At 35.5% G+C, this 20,278-nt stretch overlaps 3 protein-coding genes across 5 annotated transcripts; 2 read left to right on the top strand and 1 right to left on the bottom strand.

The window, feature by feature from the left end:
* Positions 1 to 110: 110 nt before the first annotated feature.
* LOC149384031 (putative fasciclin-like arabinogalactan protein 20) lies at positions 111 to 1,176 on the bottom strand. Its single transcript, XM_089627976.1, has one exon. It carries the CDS (start codon positions 1,174 to 1,176, stop codon positions 220 to 222), a length of 957 nt encoding a protein of 318 aa, XP_089484102.1. The 3' UTR covers positions 111 to 219.
* An 8,139-nt stretch (positions 1,177 to 9,315) lies between these two features.
* On the top strand, positions 9,316 to 11,627 carry LOC149384030 (chalcone synthase 1-like). Its single transcript, XM_089627975.1, has 3 exons — positions 9,316 to 9,593; positions 10,143 to 10,725; positions 11,246 to 11,627. Exons 1-3 carry the CDS (start codon positions 9,410 to 9,412, stop codon positions 11,625 to 11,627), a joined length of 1,149 nt encoding a protein of 382 aa, XP_089484101.1. The 5' UTR covers positions 9,316 to 9,409.
* Positions 11,628 to 14,148: 2,521 nt separating this feature from the next.
* On the top strand, positions 14,149 to 18,436 carry LOC149384029 (chalcone synthase 6-like). 3 transcript variants are annotated; one of them, XM_089628234.1, is made up of 4 exons: positions 14,149 to 14,351; positions 15,195 to 16,204; positions 16,739 to 16,771; positions 17,931 to 18,436. In XM_089628234.1, the coding sequence occupies exons 1-2, from the start codon at positions 14,189 to 14,191 to the stop codon at positions 16,190 to 16,192; spliced, it is 1,161 nt and encodes a 386-aa protein (XP_089484360.1). In that variant the 5' UTR covers positions 14,149 to 14,188; the 3' UTR covers positions 16,193 to 16,204; positions 16,739 to 16,771; positions 17,931 to 18,436. The 3 variants fall into 3 exon arrangements, with proteins under 3 accessions (XP_089484360.1, XP_089484358.1, XP_089484359.1); XM_089628232.1 differs by lacking the exon at positions 16,739 to 16,771 and having other exon boundaries at positions 17,931 to 18,434; XM_089628233.1 differs by lacking the exon at positions 17,931 to 18,436 and having other exon boundaries at positions 16,739 to 16,846.
* Positions 18,437 to 20,278: the final 1,842 nt, after the last annotated feature.

The following is a 20,278-nucleotide window of genomic DNA, read 5'->3' as shown; positions in this document are numbered from 1 at the left end:
TTATGCTAGAAACTTTGAACCCAAGTGTAGAAATCGAACTTTCTGCTATGGTTACTTTTTTTTTTTTTTTTTTTTTTTTTTTTTTTTTTTTTATCAACATATATCGTTCCTAAACATAATTCCTTTCTGAAAACTTCATATCATGTGAGAATGTACTAACACTAAAAGTGTTACATGATTAGTTGTAGTAAGGCTCTTCAAAATTAGACCATTTCTATATCACTTTCCTTTCTTGCTCAGAGATTCTGATCCCGATATCGGCGCAGCGGCGATGATCCCACTGAGGCCATGGACGGCAATCGAATCCCCAACGTAAATATCACGCTCGGAAATCAGAATCCCATTGAGGCTGAGATCATCGCCGGATCTCGAAACGGCAATCGTAAACCCTTCCATGAACGTCGGAAAAACCGCATCTCTGGCGACGGTGAAATTCAGCGCCGCAAGATCGGTCGACAAAAGCCTGCACGGTGCCACGTGGCGGAGGAACACGGACGCCGTGGATTCGTTCCGGCCGATCCGATCCGCCACGGTCTGATCCGGCGGAGCGAACACCGTAATCCCCGGCGAGCTTTCTCCAGAAAACACCTGGACGTCAAGAATCGCCGCCGCTGCGGAGAATCCTCTCATCCTCAGACTCTCGCTTGCCTCCCGAAGCCACGACCTTGCTCCGGCCGCCCGAGATTCGCACCGATCAGAGAAGCTAGGGTTGAAGAATCGGTCAATTCCGTAGACAATCAGCGAGCCGTCGTCGAAGATCGGCGACGCGGCGGCGACGGGGACTCCGTTGACGGAGATCTCGGCGGCAGAGGAGGTGACGAGGAGGTTGCGGCCGGGGAAGAGAGTGGGGATCTCGGCGCCGGCGGGGAGGGATCGGAGAGTTCCAGCGGGGAGGGGGAGAGGGGAGAAGTGGCGGCGGAGGAGGGAGAGAGGCGGTTGGCCGGCGGCGGAAAACGCAGCGTCGGAGGGAGCGTAAACGGTGAGAGAGGAATGAGAGTCGTCTAGGGTTTGAGTATGTGAGATTAGAGAGAGGAGCGTCAGAGACATTGAGACGTAGCCGGCGTCGGAGAGGATCTCGGCGGCGTCGTTGACGGCGGTGGTGGAGAGGGACGATGAGAGGGAGAGGAAAGAGGAGAGAAGAATCGCGAGGGATGCGATCAAAGTGAAAATCGCCATTGAAGGACCTTCGAGAAGAGAGGGGTTTTTTTTTTTGTTTTTTTTCTTGCTCTTTGAAAGAGTGAGTAGATGGTTGTGGCATACACAGTAAGTTCGAAGGGCCGAAGACTAAAAAAGAGAACTTGTCTTTGGCGGGAATAAATTGATGACGTGGCATTCCGTTAGTTGGTTATTCGGCCCACGCTGTTAGATGGCGAATTATTTAGTTATTAACGAGTGAATTTGCCCGCGCGTTGCTGCGGGTTAAATGAACAAAAAGTCACTTTTAAATTTTTTAGACATTATAATCGTGATTTTATTATAATAGATAAATATTATATGAATCGTATATATTAATTATGTTTGTAATACGTAAACATATATATATATATATATATATCATCATTGTATATGTCTCGTATTACAAATAAAGCTATGACGATAACATAGACAATTATTTTAACCCATTCCTATAAAATATTTCTTTCCGTGATCCTTTTTTTCAATATCGAATATATATATCACAACCGGTGGTGTGATGCATTTTGACTATCTTCATAATTACATTACAATTATAATACTAATATTTTAACACACAAAAAACATTACAATTAAAGTGCAACAAATAAATTAAAAATCCAAATTTTGTAAATGTTATTAAAATAATAGCTTAAGCTTAAAGTAAATATATAAAATACATTAATACTAACAATTATCATTTGATCATGTCACATAACGAAGTTTGAAAAGAAATCAACACAACTACAAATGTTTTCATAAATGCACAACATTTTTTTAAATTAATTTTTTCTAATATTAATATATAACTTTAGTAATTTTTTTTACTATTTATTTGTACATTTTATTTATTTATTTATTTTTAAATAACTTGAGTTTGCATTAATTTTTAACATGTTAGAATATACTTGAGAGAAATTGCTTAATCTGTCACCAATTTCATAACATTTTCTCATTTTCCACCAAAATGCTAATTTTTCCCAAAATGCCACCATCTATGTCAAAAATGTTGACATTTATGTTTGCCCTTCACTATTAAATGTCAACATTGTTGACATAGACTGAAATTTTGGGAAAAATTAGTCTTTTGGTGGAAAGTGGGAAAATGTTATGAAATTAGTGGCAAATTAAGCAATTTCTCTATACTTTAATCGTAAAATGATGGCGAGTTATTTTTTAAATTTATTAAATGAATAGATAATATAAATCACTGAGCGTTATTAATAGAAATAAAACAAATTAGAAGGTTATTTATAATTTTATATAAATAAAAAAAATTGAGTAGCGGTTTAACAATATATATATATATATATATATATATATCACATAAACCTTAAAAAGAAATTGTGTGTATCTAGTATTTGTATATTTTTCTTACACACATGGCAAATTCTACAACCGCCTATTATTATTATTATTATTATTATTATTATTATTATTATTTATTTATCTAACTTGATTTTTTTAATTCTCGATTACTTCATATATCTTTCTATATGCCCTTATATGATCATTATATATGAGGAAAATATTTTTTTTTATCGCTATGAGGGTACAAATCTTTAATTACCAATTAAAATATTATGTCATTGATAATTGAAAATTTGATAAAAATGAATGAGTTTAATAACATATATGAGTGCGTTTATTATTATTAATATATAAAGAGAATGAGACAGGGGTTTTTTTTTTAAATGGGATTAAGATAGAAAATATAAGCCACGTATGTTAAATCACGTAATTTGATATACATTATTGGTTATGCTTTTAATTCATTTGTAAATGATGATTTCATATGAGTTGTTTTTTAAATATTGGTATTTGTGTATGCATGCATTGATCCAGGTGGATGATATATAATACACAATTCAGCTAAAGGAGAAATATTTACCCGAAATATCCAATACAATTTGTTTGACAGCAGTGTTGTATGTAACAAATTTTTTTGGGGGTGTTATAGTATATTCAACTTTCACTCCTTTTTAGTAGTATGTAGAATTATCAACAAAAATATTTTAAAAAATAATAAAATCATTGCTGCAATGACATACACAGACGGTTACCTTTAAACTTATCCATTTTTATTCAGTGCTTTATGATAAATGTAATTTATAAAATATATATGGGTTATTAAGTTATATAGCCACACGGATATAGTGGATTGAGATATAGCTCACCTTTGGTTGATTTCTTGTAAATAATCAAGTAAACTTATTAACAAATTAATAAAAGCCTTATTTAACACAACCAAACATATATTTTAGGCAGTTAATAAGCTGCCACGTATGCAAGTTGACTATTTACAAATTATTTACCAAAGGTTGGCTAATTTACAATTCCTATATATATATATATATATATATATATATATATATTATACATACATTTCATATATCTATATAAAAACGTGAATAATTTACAAACTTATATCTTTAATAGTATAATAATTTGTATTTTCTTCATATTACAAAGGATATTATAGCAATCATAAAAAGGAAGGTAGTAATTGAGTGGTAAAAAAACTTCAGCTAAAAGAATAAGAACATATAATTAATATGGAATTATAACACACTTTTTATATTTGATGTCGTATATAAGATATATATATATATATATATATATATATATATATACTTTTGAATTATAGATATATTCATGTTCATTTTGCTTTATATGCAAATTTTTAACATGTGAAGGTTCATAGTCTTTTTGTTTCTGTTTATGTTTATCTTAACCTGAACAAAAGTGAAAATGTATTATGTATTTATTTTATCATGTATTGTCATTTGTTTATTTAAATTTTGTAAATATAGTATTACAATTTATTTTACTATGTTAATATCAATTAGTGAGTTATATTTATCTAGTAAAATTGATAATAACTGCTCTATTTTTATTATAATTTAACTTATACCCTAATTATTTAAAAATACTAAAACTCGAACAATCTAAAATGACTAAATAACATATTATTCAATGATACAACCAAACCCTTAATTTAAATACTAAAATTATATATATATAACTTTGAATTTGTAAGTTATTGTCCATATCACCAAGCATGTTATAAAATGAAATGTTAGTGACAAACTATCCTGTCTTATTTTCTCATTTAAAATATTGTCCAAACATGGTATTTTAACTCACAGCAACGGCATTCAAAAAAAGAGATCTGGGTCCTACTGAAGTTAACATTTTTTTTTTCCTTTTTTATGAATTGTTTTCTTTCTCGTTATATGAATTTGTTTCAATTTTCTTTTTTTTTTTCTTTTTTTCTTTTTGTCTGTAGCCCAAAACAACTGGCTTTTGATGGATGGAAGAGATAGTAAAACAAATAATTTGAGAGAAATTGCCCTATTTGTCACTCTTTTGTTAACTTTTTCCCACATTCCACTAAAACCTTAATTTGTCCTAAAATACCACAAAGACAAGTGTAAAAAGTCAAGTTTGCCATTCACTATCTATTTTCTTTACAAATTGACATCTATGTTTACTCAGCCATTTTCTCCCGAAATGAAGACCGATTAATACTCAGTCAAAACCCATTTCTCCCCTCCATCTCTTCTGTTTGTCTTCCTGATCTTCTCTCTCTCTCTCCCTCACTCTCCCGCATCTCGTCCAAGCTGAGAAAACTCGTGAACACAGCTCAAAAAATTCGTCGGAGGAGCTCAGGTATTGTCGTAGGAGCATTCCGACCAAAAAAAGAGAAGTTGCAATCCACGAAATAAAACCCTAGGTTCGTTTTTTTTTTTTTTTTTTTTTTTTTCATTTTTCGGGTATAAAAAAAGCTTTTCATCTTGAAATAATGAAGTTTTTGTTGTTTAAAAGCATGGGTTTGTTATGGGTATGTTATGTGATTTTTGAAAAGAGAAGTTGCAATCCACGAAATAAAACCCTAGGTTCGTTTTTTTTTTTTTTTCATTTTTTCGGGTATAAAAAAAGCTTTTCATCTTGAAATAATGAAGTTTTTGTTGTTTAAAAGCATGAGTTTGTTATAGGTATGTTATGTGATTTTTGAAGATGACGTTCATTATTTGTTGACATATATGTCAACAATGTTGACTTTAGATGTCAACAATGTTTACATAAATACTAACAATGTTTACATAAATGCTAACAATGTTGACATAAATGCCAACAATGTTGACATAAATGCTAGTAGACAAGTTTGTTAATCTATATGGTTAGCTCTTTTATTTCATTTTCTCTGACAAGTTCACCTCAATTTGAACTGACATGTGACTGTTATGTTAATGCATTGTGATTAATACTTGAATCAGATTTTGTTCATTTGCTTGCATTACATGATGGTGAGTTTTTGTTCTACATTGCATGTTTTTGTGACTGTGAATCAGAGTGTGGGGTTTTGCTTAATGTTGGTGTGAACTTGTGAGATGGAAAGCCTTTGGAAGTCTTGTTGACATTAGATGTCAACAATGGACGTCAACTGTTGACATCTGATGTCAACAACTAATGAACGTTGTTGACTCTAATATTGCCAAAAATATGCAGAAATGTCAGAAAAACACTCCATTGAATCTCCGGTGACAAGCTATGATGACTTCGAGCCCCGAAAGAGAAAATGTTCTAAAAATGAGGTACATTTTGATGCCAAGCAAAGCTGATTTTTGGTTATTATTTTTTTATGATTGTAGACATTCATACCTATAATTGTAGACAATTACTAAAATTGTAATCAATTGATGTTAATAAGGCAAGCGGATCGGAACTCGGTGATGCACAACTCACGGAGTTTCAAATGAGCCAGGCTGAGTACATATGGTACTTGGATACTTTTTGTAGTTAAACTGAATCGGGTCCAATCATATGTCTCGAAAGTGTTATGAAAGAAATCATCAGAGACGACTGGGAGACCCAGTTGAAGAAAAAAGGAGATTTTATGGAAGTCGTGCCCAAGGGGACACGACTGTTTATGCTGAAAACCCAGAGAGAGGAACTTCTCTATTATAGGAGGATGAGGATCAACAAGAAATGACTCTGACGATGAATTCCCCACATCATTGGTCTAAACGTCGTAATATTTATATTTTTGTATGGGTTTTTGTATGACTTGAATGCTTGAAACTGCTTAATATGTCTATTTACACTATGTTTTATATATGTGTAATGTTGTGAATTGCATGCCTAAGTGAAGAACTAAATTTAAATTCATCCACTAGATATGAAGTGGTTTTTGCATGTTATCATGGTTATCATGGTTTTTGCATGTTCCATCTCGCCGGTAATTTGAAGACTGCTTTTAAGGGGATTTCGAAGGATGTGAAGTGGAAATTATGGTCATCAATGTTCCCTTCGGGAACAAATCTCGACCAACCCTGAAAATAAAGATTAACAGATAAGGAAATGATATGAGAATCAAGAAAAAAAACAATAAATTGTTGACATCTATGTCAACAATGTAGACATCATATGTCTTGTAGACATATGTGTCTACAAAGTAGACATCAGATGCCAATATTGTAGACATATGTGTCTACAATATTGACATCCGATGTCAACATTGTTGACATCTATGTCTACAATGTTGACATCAGACATAGATGTCAACATTGAAGACATATGTGTCTACAATTTTGACATTAGACATAGATGTCACCATGACAAGTGTAAAAAGTCAAGTTTGCCATTTTCTCTCGAAATGAAGACCGATTAATAGGTGAGTCTCAGTCAATCTCTCTCCTTCGTCCATCTCTTCTCTCTTTCTTGTCCAGTACATCTAGGTCTCAGTCTCTCTCACTCTCCTAATTCGACCATCTCTTCTGTCTCTCTCTTCCAGTCCATCTCTTCTGACTGTCGTCCAGATCTTCTCTCTCTCTCTTCTTCGTTCATATCTGCAGCTTCCTCGAATTTCTCGAGGGATCCAAAGAAACTGAAATTATGGTCAACAATGTTCCCTTCGGGAACAAATCTCGACCAACCCTGAAAATAAAGATTTAACAGATCAGGAAATGATATGAGAATCAAGAAAAAAAAAAATTGTTGACATCTATGTCAACAATGTTGACATCAGATGTCTGACATCTGATGTCAACATTGTAGACATCAGATGTCAACATTGAAGACATCTGATGTCAACATTGTAGACATCTGATGTCAACAATGTAGACATCAGATGTCAACATTGCAGACATCTGATGTCAACAATGTAGACATCAGATGTCAACAATGTTGACTTAGATGCCAACATTGTAGACATAGATGTCAACATTTTAGACATCATTGTCCACTGTTGATATAGATTTCAACAATGTTGACATATATGTCTACAATGTTGACATCGATGTCAACATTGTTGATATCTACTCAGAGACAAATACAACAACAATATTCAGAGACAAATACAACAACAATACAAGACAAATATTCCAACAAGTATTCAGAGACAAAATCACCAACAAATATTCAGAGATGAACCGATTCCCATGTTCAGAGACTAATATTCGGAAAAATCAAGAAAATTTCATCAACAACACTAACCTTTGAAGTTCCCATTCTTGTACGGGGTTTTTTGGGAACCAGTTCTTCCTCTTCCGTGTCGGACGAACTCGCCGTGATGTTCTTCCTCTTTGGGGGCTTCGCCGCCGCAATTTTCGTCCGGGGTTTGGGTTTGAGCGAAGTTGTTGTTTTCTGTTTCCGAGCCGGCATTGGACTTGCCGGCTCCTCCGGGACTTTAGTTACGATTCGAGGACTCCGACGCGGGGGTGTCGGACGCAGGGGTGATGGATTTGAGTCCGCCATTTTTCTTCTCGATGTTAGGGGTTCGGGTGAGAAGTGATGGGTTTGAGTGGGTTCAGAAAAGAGAGTTACTGTAGAGATGAAATGGGTGGGTTTGAGTCGACGGTTTATCGGAGGTTACATGCAGTTACAGAGAGAGAGAGAGAGAGAGAGAGAGAGAGAGAGAGAAGTTCGACGGTTTTGACATGAGAGAGAAGGAAAATGAGAAAAGTTTGAGTTTGATATGAGAAATAGGAGAACAATTCGGGGTAAATGGGTTTTGACTGAGTATTAAGAGATCTCGAGTATTAATCGGTCTTCATTTCGAGAGAAAATGGCTGAGTAAACATAGATGCCAATTTGTAAAGAAAATAGATAGTGAAGGGCAAACTTGACTTTTTACACTTGTCTTGGTGGCATTTTGGGACAGATTAAGGTTTTATAGGAATGTGGGAAAAAGTTATCAAAAGAGTGACAAATAGGGCAATTTCTCATAATTTGATTGGATAGACATTTTTCTGTTTTATACGGCTGTTTTTGTTTTCCCTGTTATTGCAACTTGCATTGTTACACCACTATTTTTATTCGGATTAAAAAAAATATCCATTTGATTGTTATAATTTGATTGGTCCTCAAAGTTTTTACAGTGATATTGTACCTATCTTTAGTATATATAGAATAGTCATTTAGTATTCTATTTTTTTTTTTAAAGAAATGCACGAGCTTTCATTACAAATAAGGCAGGGCACGTATTTTTTCAAGCCAAAAAAAAAAAAATGTGGGGCACGTATAAATATTGGAGAAATAGCAGTATTAAGTAGAAGGTATACCAAAAAGTTAAAGTAAAAGTGAATCAAATACTAAAAGCACGTGATCGACTCTTTTAAAATACAACATAAATAATTGGTGGATAAATCTAATCCATTCAGAAAATTAAGCAAATTATTCATTGTGTAATTCGTGTTCTAGTCACATATATTAATTTTTGCTAAGACAATTGTCGTAACTAATTTTTATCAACACTTGGACAAATTTTGTTATTTATATTTTTTGTCATCCTGAATAATTTTTCAAGAAGAAAGAATGAAATAAGCAAAGCATATCTAAAGATGGCATTTAGAGCCTGAGGTAGAGCGATTATTATTTCTAAATTTATTGTTCGATTTTTTTTCCCCACATTATGCTTTTAATTGGCCAACCAGCATGCCTAATTACCTTCTGTGCGACTTAATTTTGCCTTATCTTTTAAGTCCGAGAGAGTATTATGTCAAAATTCAATGTGATTTAAATTTATTTAATATGTAAGTAGAAATATATACATGTATATGCTTTACTTCGCAGTGCACATACATCATTCTATTTGTTATATGCTGCTTATCGACTAAACGATATTGGTTATTGTTTTTTTTTTTCTTCCGTATATTCATTATATAAGCGAAGTGCATATAACACAGTTTTCAAGACAAAAAATAGGGAAAAAAAAAGGAACGAATAGGCAAATATGGTACGGTCTTCACTTAAAAGTTCAGCACAAGCATTGAGATCGCAAGGCACAGCCAGTATTCTCGCCATTGCCACAGCAAATCCTGTGAATCACTACCTTCAATCCGAGTTTCCAGATTTCTACTTTCGAGTTACCAACAGCAACCATATGACCGATTTGAAAAACAAGTTCAAGCGCATTTGTAAGAAACCCCAACTCTCTGTTTCTTTTTATTTATTCTTTGCTTTTATACGTTACGTAATATCATATTACATGAAATTTAAGTATGTATATGTATTGCCACGAAGCTTTCAGTTGGGTCTTAAGGCACTCTTGAAGTAAAACTATAGACAAATAAATTCGTGAGTTCTATCAGCCAATTTGGAGAAAAAAAAGTTATAAAAATGTAAGATAATAAAATAGTAGCACTATCTAAGGTAAACTCACAAACGCAATTAAATATCGATCATGAGATTCGGAGAGGCTTAATCGTCAAAGGCGGAGATGCCCCATGAACTTTTAAAAATTATCAATTTTTATCTTAATTTTTATATCATTTTTTATATTTTAACCCGAATTTATATGATATTTTTAAATTTGTCTTCCTAAATTTGTTTTTTCAAATTTACCACCCGTACTTCAATTTCTAACTCCGACACTGCTTATCGTGTATGTTTTTTTTATTAGAACATAAATCATAAAACAATAAACGTGCAATATATTATATATTTATTCGTGCATGAGTCCACAGGCGAGAACTCCGGAATAAGAAAACGTCACATGTACTTAACCGAAGAAATACTCGGAAATAATCCTTCCCACTCAATTAGCGTAATGCAAGAATTGGTGGCGAGAGAGGTCCCACTCCTCGGCATGAGAGCGGCCGAGAAGGCCGTGGGAGAGTGGGGCCGGCCGGTCTCCGACATCACTCACCTCATATTCGCCACCGCCTCCGTCGTCGGAACACCCACCGCCGACCTCCGCCTCGCCAAACTCCTCGGCCTCCGCGCCTCCGTCCGCCGCCACTTCGTCTACGGCCAAGCCTGCTCCGGCGGCTCCGCCGCCCTCCGACTCGCCATGGACATCGTGGGAAACGACTCCGGTGCCCGTGTCCTGGTCGTCTCGTCCGAGAACATGGCGGTCTCGTTCTCGGCCCCTTCGCCGGATAACCTCGTCGGTCCGGCCATATTCGGGGACGGCGCCGCGGCTGTCGTCGTCGGAGGTTCCACAACCGTCAGAGGGTCAGAGAGGCCGTTGTTCGAGATGGTGTCGGCGTTTGATATGATCGTCCCAGACTCGGAGACCGGTGTCTCCGGGAATATGACAGACACGGGGTCAGTGCAGGCACGGATTTACATGAGGCTCTGGGGTCATGGTTTATATTTTATGCCTTTTTTTTTAATTTACTCTAAAAATTTATAAATTAGTCCTATCTAATTTTTTTTCTTTCTAAATTTGCCCCTCCTGAATTTTTTCATTCAAATTTGCCCCTCTCGATTAGCTTATCTGACTCCGTCACTGGGTCGGTGTTGATAGCCCTAATTATTTAATTTTTCTTAGCTTTTAGTCCTTTTAAATTGATCATTCATAAATATTCTTTTTTGGAACAAAAGATTTTTTTTTTTTTTTTTTTTAGTAAAAAAAAAAAATTGTATTTAAGATTGATTTTATAAATTTACCCTAAAATATTTAATTTTGAGAATCGGCCCCATTTATGTTTGGTTTGCTTATGTGGTACCTAGGATAGCCTAGTGGTAATTCCACACCACCTCCTGTGTGGAAGTCGTGGGTTCAATCTCCACTGCAGCAAAGATGCCTTAAAAAAAATATTTGGTTTGCTTATTCCGGCCCTAGGTTGGTGTACAAGCTCTCGCCGAGGATACCTCTCTACGTGGAGGCCAACATCGAGAGGGTAATAGAGAAGGCTTTTCCCGGAGAAGAAGATCGGAACTCGGTGTTCTACGCGGTGCATCCGGGTGGGCGGGCGGTGCTGGACAAGGTGGAGAGCAGGCTAGGGCTGAGGCCGGAGAAGCTGCAAGCGAGCAGACACGTGCTTGCGGAGCACGGAAACATGTGGGGCCCCACGGTAATTTTCGTGCTCGACGAGCTGAGGAAGAAAGCCGCAGCCGAGGGGAAAGCGACAACTGGGGACGGGTTGGAATGGGGCATTATGGTAGCAATTGGGCCCGGGATTACAGTCGAGAACATTGTCCTGCGCAGTGCTACTGTTGTATGAATATGATTTATGATACATTAAATTATAAACTATATATATATATATTTTATAGATTCTCATCCCTAAGGAAAGTGAAAAAAAACAAATCAAGTTCTTCCTTTCGATAAAAAGGAGTTTTTTTTCGCATAAAAAGTAAGCTTAATTACTATAATAGTCATTAATTTCTTTATTTTAGATGACTTTTAGCACAAGTATGCATATATATATATATATATATATATGTATGTATATATATGTGTGTGTATGTATATATATGTGTGTGTGTATGTATGTATCGATACAGCGGCGGAGCCAGCAGAGGCGGCTCAACCTCTTCGGGGACCTTAGGCTATAGATTAAAAATTAGCCTTCTTAGTATTATAAATTTTTAATGCTTAATTATAACCATTTAGGTTAGTGTGCACTGTGCAGGCTCTGGCTGAGGATACCTATTTACATGGAGGCCAAAATCGTTTTAATAATATTATTAATGCTTAATTATAATAAAAAAATTCGTTTTTAATTATAAAATGATATTATTGATGTTTAATTTATTTTAAAAATGAAATGTTAAATAATTTAAGGATGCTATGTGTATTTATGTCAAATTTAACTGATTTGATTTAAGAGTGTAACAGAAATCAATCAATATCTATTTTTTGCGCAAAAAGAAAGTATTTAAGTGTATGTTTATGACAACATTACATATTTATGTTCTAATTTCTTCTAATTTTTATAAAAATGATACTTATTTTAAAGATTTATGCTTAAAATTAAATAAAGTAATCACTAGAAAATTAGGGATAAGAATTCAAGATTCAACTCCACAATTTGTACTAGAATAGCTAGTCATTTATATATTAAATTGACATTAAAGTAGTTGAATTTTCTTGAATTATATGAATATAAGTTTGGTTGTCTAATTCATAATGGGTCCCTGCCTAACATATTTCTTTCACCATTACGCATCCGGCCGGGCCGGGCCGGGCCGGGCCGGGCCGGGCCGTCCTCCAATGAAATTAAAATTTTAGCCAAAAATTATATGATTTTTTTCATATATTCCCTCTGAATTTTCTTTCTCAAGTGACAAATTCCAGTGAACCAATTTTCCAACGAGAGAGGAGAACGCTGAGAACAGATAAACGTCTTATTTTTTGTTTGAAAAATATATACCAAGCAATAGGACATTGTCCGTAGTTACACGCCATCAAAGACCACAATTAATAAACTTGGAAACTGTTTCCAATAGGTTACAAACAAGGACAAAGTCACATGGAGTCCGAGCCCCCTGAATTTTTTTATTTTTTTTTCCCCATTTTTCATAACTTTTTATTTTATTTTTTTACCTTAAAAAAATTTATAAATTAGTCCTTATGAACATTTTTTTTTTTTTTTTTGCATATTACTGGCTTCTTCTCTGATTTCAAATACCATTCATAATTACTAAGCTTGGTTTTAGATGGAACTCCACACCTTTAAAATGGTATCAGAGCGAGGCCCATTCTCGATTGTGGGCTACCTGATTGGGCTTATACTTCACGCTTCCAAAGTCTGTGTCAATGTGTGCCTGTGCTTGTGCGCGTGAGAGGGTGTATCAAGGATAGTCCCACATCGACTGGGTATTACGATCCTGGGCTCTTTATAAGGCTTGTGGATTACTCCTCTAATTACCAAGCTTGGTTTTAGATGGAACCCCACACCTTTAAGATGGTATCAGAGCAGGGTCTATTCTCGGTTGTGGGCTGCCTGATCGGGCTTATACTTCACACTTCCAGTGTCTGTGCCAATGTGTGCCTGTGCCTGTGCGCGTGAGGGGGTGTATAAAGGATAGTCTCACATCGACTGAGTGTTACGATCCTAGCCTCTTTATAAGGCTTGTCGGTTACTCCTCTAATTACCAAGCTTGGTTTTAGATGGAACCCCACACCTTTAAGATGGTATCAGAGCGGGACCCATTCTCGGTTGTGGGCTACCTGATCGGGCCTATACTTCACGCTTTCAGTGTCTGTGCCAATGTGTGCTTGTGCCTGTGCGCGTAAGGGGGTGTATCAAGGATAGTCTCACATCGACTGAGTATTACGATCCTGGGCTCTTTATAAGGCTTATGAGTTACTCCTCTAATTACCAAGCTAGGTTTTAGATAGAACCCCACACCTTTAAGAATAATGTTACTATTAATATTTTCTCTTCATACCCTAATACCCTCAAACCAGACAAGTCACTTTTCCAACGAGAGGAGAACGACGAGAACACAGAAACGACATCTCATTAGTACACGGTGGCGTCTCGGGTCCGTTCCATCTACGACATGTATGCTCTTGATCGTCAGTTCATAAGATAGCATTAACAGTCTACAACACTTATTGTTTGTTTGAAAAATATATACCAAACAATAGGACATTGTCGGTAGTCACGAGGCATCAACGACCACAATTAATAAACTTGGAAACTGTTTCCGATAGGTTTCAAATACCATTTAAAATGTTAAAGCATTGTCTTTCTTTATCTATAAATAAAGCCAAGTAGAATACAATTAGAACAAACAGATTTCAAGAGCATAGAAATAAATATCAGATTAAGATATGGCATTGAAAATGGATAGTTGTGAAGGCACAGTGAGTATTCTTGCTATTGCCACCGCAAATCCGGTGAATGAGTTCCTTCAATCTGAGTTTCCAGACTTCTTTTTTAGAGTAACCAACAGCGACCACATGACAGAGTTGAAACAGAAGTTCAAGAATGCTTGTAAGAAACCCTAATTCTTTTTACCATATATGTTTGAAACTAAAAAAAATATGAGATTTGTAAGTAACTAGGCCACTTTAAACATGTGATTTTGGATCTAGCCTATGTTTGATAATTTTTAGGGATATAACCAAATGGTTTATGTGGCAATAATTAAGGTCTTATTTTCCCTTATTTATTAATCACGACAACCCTTTTTTTGCATGGTTTTTTTATTCGAGCACCCATTGAATTGAACCATTTTTATAAGGGTCTAGTGGCTATTTAGCCATTTAAAACGTTAAATTTTTTTAAATAGTCAACGTTTTGTTAATTTTTGGTAAATAGCCACGTAAATGTATTTATTACGTAAAGTAATTTTTTAGTAAATATGTGTAAATAATATTGGTTACGTTATAATTTTTTTACTATTTAAAAATATTTATGATTATTTACAAAAAAACTTACAAAACGTTATGTTTTTGCGAGTTATATCGCTAAATATTTATTTTTATAACTGCTAGAATATATAGTCTGGCTATATAAGTTTAAGGGTTATTAAGTTATATAGCCACACGGATATAGTGGATTGAGATATAGCCCACATTTGGTTAATTTCTTGTAAATAGCCAAGTAAACTTATTAACAGATTAATAAAAGCCTTATTTAACACAACAAAACATATATTTTAGGTAATTAATAGGCTGCCACGTATGCAAATTAGTTATATACAAAGTATTTACCAAAGGTTGACTAATTTACAATTCCTATAGTTTAAGTGGGTTACGTAGCTAATTTTTTGTAAGTTTAATTGTGGGTAACAGTTTGACCATATTTGATATACTTTCTTCATATTAATTATAGGCGCAATATCCGGAACAAGAAAACGTCACATGTACTTGACCGAAGAGATATTGAGAAAGAGCCTCAAAACGTCTCCGTCCAACGAAATGGAATTACCGGTGAGCACTCAAATGGAAATGGTGACGAGAGAGGTGCCGATTCTGGGCACGGAAGCGGCGGCGAAGGCCATCGAGGAGTGGGGCCGGCCAGTTTCCGACATAACTCACCTCGTCTTCGCCACCACCTCCGTCCCGACCATCCCCACCGCCGACTGCCGCCTCGCTAGGCTCCTCGGCCTGCGCCCCTCCGTCCGCCGCCACTTCCTCCTAGGCCAGGCCTGCGCCGGCGCCTCCGCCGCCCTCCGCCTCGCCAAGACTCTCTCCCAAGAAGACTCCGCCGCCCGAGTCTTGGTGGTCTGCTCCGAGAATACGGCCGTCAAGTTCTCGGCCCCGTCGCCCGAGCAGCTCGCCGGCCAGGCCGTCTTCGGCGACGGCGCGGCCGCCGTCATCGTCGGAAAATCCCCGCTCCCCTCCGAGACTCCGCTCTTCGAGCTGCTCTCCGCTTCGCAGACTCTCGTCCCGGACACCGAGACAGCCCTGTCGGCCACTTATAACGACGCGGGTATGGCGTACTCGATGTCCTTCGAGGTTCCCAGCTGCGTCGAGGCCAACATCGAGACGGCCGTCGTGGACGCTCTTGCTCCGTTCGCCGGAGTCGCCGGGAAAGACATCGTGAACTCGGTGTTTTACGCGGTGAGTCCGGGGATGAGTCTGATGTTGGACGCGGTGGAGAAGAAGCTGGGGCTGGGGCCGGAAAAGCTTCGGGCGTCGAGGCACGTGCTCGCTGAGTATGGAAACATGTGGAGCGCGACCGTGCTCTTCGTTCTCGACGAGGTGCGAAGGAAGGCTGTTGCGGATCGCAAGTCCACCACAGGTAATGGCTTGGACTATGGTGTGATGGTCGCTTTTGGGCCCGGGTTTACCATCGAGACCATGGTATTGCGGAGCGTGTCTATATAGCATCAATAAAAGGTAATCATTTTTTTTAGAATGAGAATTTTGTGCTATGCGCATCAGCTAAACCATGGTAAATAATTTATATAATATAATAAAAATTACATAGAGAAACTGTTCAAAACCACTCGAAACTTACTCGAATAAGAGATAGCCAAACTTCCATTATTTTTAGAAAAATTAGTCGATCTAAGCCACATCAAACGTTGCAATTGTAATCTCGCCAACGTTTCGTTTAATTTTCGAATCTAGCCAAATTTGATGACGTGTCATATTTATGTAAGATGATATTTACTATATTAGCCTTGGTTTGGTTTCAAAAATACTAGCCCACGTTTTGAAACTTGGGTTTGTAGCCGAATTTGTTATATTCGGTTTATATTTCGAATTAAAAAAAAAATCTATATTTGACAAAATTGGTTATTGAGCGTTTATTTCTTTAATGAACATTATAGCCGTGTAAGCAAATACAGTGTAAATGTTTGTAAATTTTTGTTAATCTCCGTTGCTTTGTTAATTTCTGTTAATTATGGTAAATTTACATATGTGCAGGTATAGCCGATTTCTTTCCTTTCATTTAATACGGTATTTTTGTTTTCCAAATTTATTTTCTAATTTTGAACGGGTCATGAGTAATTACGTGTATTCATTATCCTGTTTGACTTATTCAATCAATAAATATTTCTTTTTCCTTTTAATTACATCACCGAATCCCCTATTATGAATTCAAAAAGCTGAAATTAAATTGCTATATACAATATAAATACGTGTATATATTTCGAATTTAAAAAAAAAATCTATATTTGACAAAGTTGGTTATTGAGCATTTATTTATTTGATGAACATTATAGCCGTGTAAGCAAATACAATGTAAATGTTTGTAAATTTTTGTTAATCTCCGCTGATTTGTTAATTTCTGTTAATTACGGTAAATTTTTTGTGCATTTATTGCATTACTGGATTCACACGCATAATATCAAATAAACCAATTTTTTTTTCCAAATTTATTTTCAAATTTTGAATGGTTCATGACTAATCCCGTGTATTCATTGACGTGTTTGACTTTGACTTATTCAATAAATAAATATTAGCTTTCTCTTTTAATTACATCACCGAATCTACTATTAAATTAGCTAAATATTCAATTAAATTGCGAAAAAAATATGATATTAATTAGCTGTATACAATTCAAACCGGTCAAACGTGGGCTAGTGCTTTGATCAAGTAAGTATAAGAAAAAAAGGTAAATTAGGTATTTTATATCCGTAAATTTCAGTAAATGGCTAGATTGCAAAATTTACCAAACGTTGGCTAGATTCCAAAAACCATGTTTCAAAATGGCTACGTTGCTAGTTTACCCTTATTTTTAAATCACTAGTCATTTTCATTATTTTAAATTTTGCAAAATAATCGTAATTATTAATTATTATAGCGTTGCTCAATAGTATTTTTTTTTTCTTATGAAGAACACAATAAAAAAACACCTTTTATTTTATTAAAAAAAAAAATAACAGTAAACATCAGTTATTTTGTTTGTTTATTTACAAGTAAAACGCGTCAAAATGATTAATAATAAATTTCATAGTACGAGAAGAATTTGAATCACAGCAATTACGTAGAAGCATTATTATTATGTGTAAATTATGTCTATTTGGATTCTAGCTAATATTAATATATATATATATATATATATATATATATATATATATATATATATATATATATATATATTTCCCGATTTCAGATACTGTGAAAACTTTGGCTCTTTGGGGTTCGGCTGCTGGGAGCCAGAAGGAAGTAATGAATATTATAATATTAAAGGTTTATACTAAGCTTTGAAAGTGTTATCGTCCTTTTCTAAAATATAAAGGATATATAGACAAATAAAGGAATTTGGTGATATGAAGTGTGAGATTTATGTTCGATCGACGATGAATATAGAAAAATGTCTTTTCCACGGAGATGAGACGTATTTGAAGCCTAATGTTCATGCCTGATACGCTAAATGGGCTCAGTTGTGTCTTAAGTCAATAGGCTCGGCCCAATGACGAATTCACGTAATAGCTCAGAATATTTTCCTGTATGTTTCTATGGCTGAAAGATATAAGTAGGGCTAATGATGTACAAACGTGACTCATGCAATGAACTGAGAATTGATTTGCCATTTTGGAGATTGGTACTGTGTGGAAGAGTACTCTATCATATCACTTGCATTCATTTTTATCTATTTAGTTATATTTTAAAAGTTTTGCATAGGCGCTGAACTACTGGAATGGATGCACTAAATAGGCACACATCTTCTGTTTTATTAAGTGCATGAAGGCATCAAATGAATGATCTAATTTTAAATTTTTATTTCAAATTTTACCGATTGTTTAATGTTTTATCTTCATTTATTTTGGGGTTTTCCAAGATCCATGGTGGGAAACGCTAGAAAATTAAAATTTTAAGTTGACTATCTAATTTCACACACAACAAATGTGAAAAACTACATATATATATAGCGATCAAATGTGAGTTTCTTGGAGGTAAGATGGTCTAAGTCTGAAATTCTATTTAGTCAGAGACAATATGTCACATATAATGTAGAGTTAAGGTATGCGACAATCTGTTTCGATGCAGTAAGTAGAAAATATAAAGCACTACGTCAAGTAAATGACACAAAAAATGATAATCCAATTCGGTGTTATGTCACCTACGATCTGGAGGAGAGTTGCTCGGTGAAAACGAAATTCACTATATAAAAAGTAGTCAATAGTACACGATTGTCTTATCTGAATGATGCCCACTTCAAGGCCCTATTCCTATTACTACATGTGAATTATAACTAAGGCTTCCTTGAATCTGAATTCCCTGCACTTCGACTCAAGCACTCTCCAAGTGTTTGTTTATCTTCAATGTCAATAGCCGTGAATACTCAATAAAAAAATACAAAACCCAAATAACACTCTATGCTTTATGAATCCGAAATAACATCTAGAGAATAACAACACACATACCACACAACAAGTTCCTCAGTCCGCCAGTCTTACAAATCCAAGAACCTTAATTGTGTGAATGAATGTGTCAAAGATCACTAAAGGCAAAAGTTTTATTTATTTATTTATATTTTTTTTTATGGTGGTCAACATCTCTGGAAGTCGAAATATGGTTTTCTTACCTATTCACGTGGATAAAATGTACGTAGAATTTCTTTCTCAAACAATCTCGACAAAATTGAAAACTTTCTAAATATGTAGATTATGCGCACAACGGCCAAGATACTCAACATATTACGAAGCATGTTACAAGACATCTTGCCGCTAATAAATCAACAACACATGTAATACCAAAGTCCTAACCAGTGTGTAATCGATGAGGGGTGTTTGTCTCATTTTGGATTGAGCCATAGGCAAGGTGAACATGGAAATGGAAATACTGAGTCTGAGGTCGAGGCATATTTCATCTTTGTTTCTAGTGTCAGAGGGTGGAGCTGGGTTTCATGAAAGACCCATATGATTTTGAGGAGGAGCTGGTTGTTACCTTATCACATACTTGACACCAAAAAAAAAGCTTACAGATTTATGAGAAGGAATCCGGTTGGAGAATGACAAGAGTGTTAATCTATGTGGCTGGGAAGTTCTTGATCAGAGATAGCTTAGGTTAGGTTGTGGCTTACCTTAAGGGTATACTTGAATCAACTGCCAATCAACTTCAATGAACGGGAAAGTTAAAAAAAAATCAGGTTCTATGAATATAGGGGAGTAACCTCCATTGTATATTAAGCATCAATTCAATAATCTTGGCAAGTTGTGCTTTAAATGCGATGTTCTCGGGCATGATGTGGATGATTGTAACAAGTTAATTTTTCTGAGATGGTGCCTCACTTATTGGAGTCGATGTATGGTGCGAGTATATTTGTATACATTTTGTTGATACATTAATTAACTAAGTTTGTAGCTTGGCAAAACTAATCCAAGATGCCCTACATCATTGTTCTTAACATCTTGGAAAAATATGTTTGCCTATCGCACTTAATTCGATTTAGTGAGTATTTTGTGCAAGTTATGTTTTTATTGTTGTTCGCTTTCGATTTAATCTCCATCGAATTAG

The sequence above is a fragment of the Urtica dioica genome, chromosome 10 (genome assembly GCF_054948205.1).
Source record: "Urtica dioica subsp. dioica isolate 48M chromosome 10, U.dioica_male_clone48M_v1_H2, whole genome shotgun sequence".
NCBI lineage: Eukaryota > Viridiplantae > Streptophyta > Magnoliopsida > Rosales > Urticaceae > Urtica > Urtica dioica.
Note: the sequence above shows the minus strand (reverse complement) of the source record. Positions and strands in the feature narration are given on the sequence as shown.

Excerpts from the sequence above, each read along its gene's own strand:
- LOC149384031 (XM_089627976.1), bottom strand. The coding sequence starts at position 1,176 with ATGGCGATTTTCACTTTGATCGCATCCCTCGCGATTCTTCTCTCCTCT.
- LOC149384030 (XM_089627975.1), top strand. The coding sequence starts at position 9,410 with ATGGTACGGTCTTCACTTAAAAGTTCAGCACAAGCATTGAGATCGCAA. Across the intron at positions 9,594-10,142 it reads AAACAAGTTCAAGCGCATTT|GCGAGAACTCCGGAATAAGA; the intron begins GTAAGAAACCCC and ends ATGAGTCCACAG. Across the intron at positions 10,726-11,245 it reads GGGAATATGACAGACACGGG|GTTGGTGTACAAGCTCTCGC; the intron begins GTCAGTGCAGGC and ends TTCCGGCCCTAG.
- LOC149384029 (XM_089628234.1), top strand. The coding sequence starts at position 14,189 with ATGGCATTGAAAATGGATAGTTGTGAAGGCACAGTGAGTATTCTTGCT. Across the intron at positions 14,352-15,194 it reads ACAGAAGTTCAAGAATGCTT|GCGCAATATCCGGAACAAGA; the intron begins GTAAGAAACCCT and ends TATTAATTATAG.